The following is a 4,601-nucleotide window of genomic DNA, read 5'->3' as shown; positions in this document are numbered from 1 at the left end:
GGAAAGAACAAGCCGGGGCCGTAGCGGCTGGGTCTCGGGCCACTGCTCTGCAGCCCCCACAGGACAGGCCGCCCCAGTGACACGCCCCTGCACTCCCAGCGCCCAAGCGCGCCCTCCTGTGCCGGCGAGGCGGAAGTCGCTGGCCGGTCTCTAGAACCTGGTAATTATCCTTAGAGATGAAAACCTCGGAAGTGTTTTCTACAAGTACTGTTGGAAACTGACCTTAGATGTCTGAAGGGGTCATCCTATTTATCCCACTTTTGCCAGAGACACAACTTGGGTAAAACGTAAGTGGCAATGAGTGTGTTCGCACCACCGCGTTTTACCGTCTCGTGTCTAAAATGCTTCAGTGAAAGCCGCGGGGCCGGCTGGTGCCTGGTGGTTAAGGGGCTGGACCTCACGGGGCTGTTGTGAGGCTGTCAGGGACAGACTGAGATGGAAAGTGAGATCACCCCCGGGGGGATGGCCACGCGGCAATCCTGTCCCCGTTCTCCCAGGACCTCGGGCACGCGTGCCTGGTGGTTAAGGGGCTGGACCTCACGGGGCTGTTGTGAGGCTGTCAGGGACAGACTGAGATGGAAAGTGAGATCACCCCCGGGGGGATGGCCACGCGGCAATCCTGTCCCCGTTCTCCCAGGACCTCGGGCACGCGTGCCTGGTGTGCTTTTCAAGGCACTGGGTCCCAGACTCGAACCACGGTCAGCGTGTGGGAGTCCAGCGACGTAACCACCACATCACCCGTGGCCCCATCTTATCTATGCAACGAGGAGCCGTGGCACAAGGACCGGGAGACAGCTCAGTGGCTGGACCACGCAGCAGCTCCAAAGCACTTCTCAAAGCCAAACTTGTTCCAGAGAGGTAGTGGTCGCTGCCCAGTGGGTCCGGTCCACCGCAGCTCCTCAGTCCTGGAGAAGCCAGCGCAGAGAGGACTGTGCTCAGATATCACCGAGCACGGAACCGCAAGACCCGCCCCTAGTCACATGACCAGCGCTCACCGCCCTCCCGCCACCTCTGGCTCAGTGACGTTCTGCAGAGGAAGCGCCTCCCCAGGACACAGGGCACGTCAGTCCCTTGGATCCTAACGCAGCCGTTCACACCGCAGGGATAAGCAAACTTGCTGGCAAAGACAGGATTGCAATGGCTCTCTCTCTGAGCCTAGTTCTAAGCAGACTTAACGCTCCCGTCCAGAACCACGCGTGCTTCTGCACCACCCCAGCATTGTCTTTGGACAGTGTGACCTGAACAGCTATGGAATGCCTTAAAGGAGTTCAAGTCAGGTTGCTTAGAGATAAATGAGTGCTCATACAGAGTATTTCTAAAACACTCAGTAATACAGTGACAGGCCGTGTGTGTGTGTGTGTGTGTGTGTGTGTTTTAAGAGGTCTTTGGCCTTAGGGCCCGTGTGCTCTCTGGAGAGAGACAGAGACAGTGAGAGGGAAAGTGAGAAATCACTCTGTAGGGGGATGGCCATGCCAGAACCCCTTCTCATCCAGGGATCTTGGGCACACACACACATACACCTGGCATGATTTTCAAGCCACCGGGTCCGGGACTCACACCACAGCCATGTGGGAATCCAACAGCGTAACTGCTATGCCATTTGCTGACCCCATCAAATGTTCTTTTAAAGTTCACACTATCTAGGATAACCTTCGGTGAATAAAGCTAGTTCTGATTGCTGATAAAGTAAAAGCTAAGTATCCTCAGAATGGCACAGTACTGACCAGTGCAGACACTGGGGTCAGCACACTCGCAGACCACGGACCGCACAAAGCTGCAGGGGACTTCTAAGCTTGTACTTTAATCCCATTCTCCGTGAAATTTCTGAAGCCCCATTGCACATTTTCTACCTGGAGTGACAATTCAAACCAGACCGTCTGTGAACCCGCCCAGAGGCTGCACCGTGCGGCATGGTCAGCTGCACCACGCGTGGCCAGGATGGGAAGGTGACGGAGGACAGAGCCCACTCTGGGTCACGGGCACATGCAGCACCTGGTGTGCACAGCGAGGTCTGTGGCCATGAGCTGGGAACCTTCCTGGTGGGGCTGCACCACGTCCCCCGTCCTGGCCCACAGGCTCTCCATGAACGCGAACTCTGGGCCAGCCTGTGGCTTAGTCGGGACAGCCAGCTCACACACCGAGTCCCGAACCCAGAGGCTGGAGGACCACGCCAACACGCACGTGTGCTGCGGGAGATGGAGGGGCTCCAGCAGGCCCATTCCAGCTAGGGTGGGGACTTTCTCCTCCCCTCTGGTGAGAGCACAGCAAAAAGCGAACTGAACAGGTTTCTGTTTTGGGGACTTCCTTGCGAAGGCTCCTTGTCACTAATGCGTTAGCCCTCCTCTTGCTACTCATTCTGGTTAGGTCTCGGCCACAGCGCCCGTGAAGCCACCTTACCTCTCCACTGCGGGGGCGGGGGACAGGCAAAGCTGCAACTCCCGTGCCAGGCTGGCTGCAGGGTCACGATCCCTCCAGGGAGGCAAAGGGAGCCCTCTACAGGCTGGGTGTGTCCCTCCCTCCCCTGACATCAGCTCAGGGTACCAGGCACAACTCCTGGACTCCAGACCCAGCAACCTCCAGGAGCTCAGTGGCGACCCAGTCTGCCTGTTGGGTTGAGACCAGGGCTGAGCACTGTCGGGCTGTGGCTGGCTCCTCCACTGACGCAAGTGCCTCAGGGCCCCCAGGGGGGAGGCAGGGGCTGCCTGGCAGTACAGCACCCTGCCTCCTGCTCTCTGGCACTGCCCCTCCTGGGGAGAGAACTCCCCACCCATCCTCAGCCCCCTCCACCTGGGCAGGGCCTGGGTGAGGCTGTCCCCTGCGGACTGCCGGCACCTGGAGTGGGGGATCAGCTCACAGACCAGACCCCCACCCTGAAGCTCGGTTCACAGTGCAGTGAAGGGTGGCACAAGCCTGCCTGTCACCCAGCTCAGTGGTTCCCACCCATCAGTAAGCGTCCCTCATGGCATATGGGCAGCCCTGCTGGCCACTTGGGGTGTCCAGCTGACCACCTGTCCTGCCTTGATTGAGAACAGAAGCCCATGACACGCACACTTGGGAGCACCCCACTGGCCAGCTCACCCGTGCCACCACTGCTCCTGTGCCCTGACCTGGGCTGGGCTCCCCGTGGCGGGCAGGTGCTTCCAGAGCCCGGCAGCCATTCCTCTGCCTTTAGCATATACTGGGACCCGGCTGCCAGCAGCCAGCAGCCAGCCTCAGCCCTGTGCACCTCACCATCCAGGTGGAGCTCACCAGGGACCTTCAGAGGGTACAGGTGCAGTTGCCCACACCAGCCTCTCTACTCCACAGGTCAGGGCACCTAGCCTTCCTCACTCCCAGGCTGTGTCCCCAGGACTGCCGGCTGTCCCAGGAGGTGTGTCCACCCCAGGCTGTGTCCCCCAGGACTGCCGGCTGTCCCAGGAGGTGTGTACGCCCCAGGCTGTGTGTCCCCCAGGACTGCCGGCTGTCCCAGGAGGTGTGTACGCCCCAGGCTGTGTGTCCCCCAGGACTGCCGGCTGTCCCAGGAGGTGTGTACGCCCCAGGCTGTGTGTCCCCCAGGACTGCCGGCTGTCCCAGGAGGTGTGTACGCCCCAGGCTGTGTGTGCCCCCCAGAACTGCCGGCTGTCCCAGGAGGTGTGTCTGCCCCAGGCTGTGTGTCCCCCAGAACTGCCGGCTGTCCCAGGAGGTGTGTCGGCCCCAGGCTGTGTGTCCTCCAGGACTGCCTGCTGTCCCAGGCTCCCTGAGCAGCAACACGCCTCGTTCCACCCAGGCCTGGGCCACAACCCTGAGGCAGACCTTGTAGATGGCCTTGCAGCAGGAGCCCAAGATAGGACACCAAATGCAGGCCTGGGAATAAGACCACCATGTGACCACCACCCAGGGGCTGAGGTCCAGGAGCTCCTCGGGCAGACGGGGGCTACACGTCCACACAGATGTGGGGGTTGCCAGCTGCGGCTGCAGATTTATTTCCCTCTGGTGCAAGGCTGGGCATCAGGGGCTCAGGAGAGCGTGGGTGTGGCCTGGGTGTGCGGTGTGGCTCTGCTGGCTTCCCTTCCTGGGGCTGACTGTGATCCCCAGAGCTCCTCCTGGGCCCCTGGTCTGCAGGGCAGGCGCCTAGCCCCGGGAACGGGCGGTGGCCGCTCAGCTCAGCTCAGCTCAGGGCGGGGGGCCGGCGGCGGTGGGGCTGCGGGGCTGCTTCCTCCCCGCCAGGGCCGAGCCACAGGTGATCAAGCTGCCGGGCGCCTGCGGGGGCTCTGAGTGCTCCGGAGACTCCAACACGGTGGCCATGAACGGGAGCGTGGACTTCCCGAAAAAGAAGCTCGCCCACCAGTGCCCAGGGTCAGCCTTGGGGAGACCTGAGAAAGAAGGGGGGTCACGGTACCAGCGGCTGCTGGGCGGCCCGCGGGCGTTCCCGGGGCGGGGCGCGCACTCACCGGGGGAGCCGCTGGAAGGGATGGCCGCCATCTCCCGCTGCGGCGCTGGGGCCTGCACACGCGCGGCCGGGCCTGCGGTCACGGGGCTAGCTAGGGAAGGCGCCCTGCCCGGACCGCCTCCTCCCCGCCGGGCGCGGGCGGTTCCAACCAGCCCGAACCGGCCGCGCCGGC

General features: G+C 62.3%; 1 protein-coding gene across 1 annotated transcript; it reads right to left on the bottom strand.

Moving 5' to 3' along the window:
- Positions 1-4,152: 4,152 nt before the first annotated feature.
- Positions 4,153-4,461, bottom strand: PPDPF (pancreatic progenitor cell differentiation and proliferation factor). The gene has a single exon (XM_027767723.1). The coding sequence runs from the start codon at positions 4,459-4,461 to the stop codon at positions 4,153-4,155; it is 309 nt and encodes a 102-aa protein (XP_027623524.1).
- Positions 4,462-4,601: the final 140 nt, after the last annotated feature.

The sequence above is a fragment of the Tupaia chinensis genome, unplaced genomic scaffold, assembly GCF_000334495.1.
Source record: "Tupaia chinensis unplaced genomic scaffold, TupChi_1.0 Scaffold144472_1, whole genome shotgun sequence".
NCBI classification, from domain to species: Eukaryota; Metazoa; Chordata; class Mammalia; order Scandentia; family Tupaiidae; genus Tupaia; species Tupaia belangeri.
Note: the sequence above shows the minus strand (reverse complement) of the source record. Positions and strands in the feature narration are given on the sequence as shown.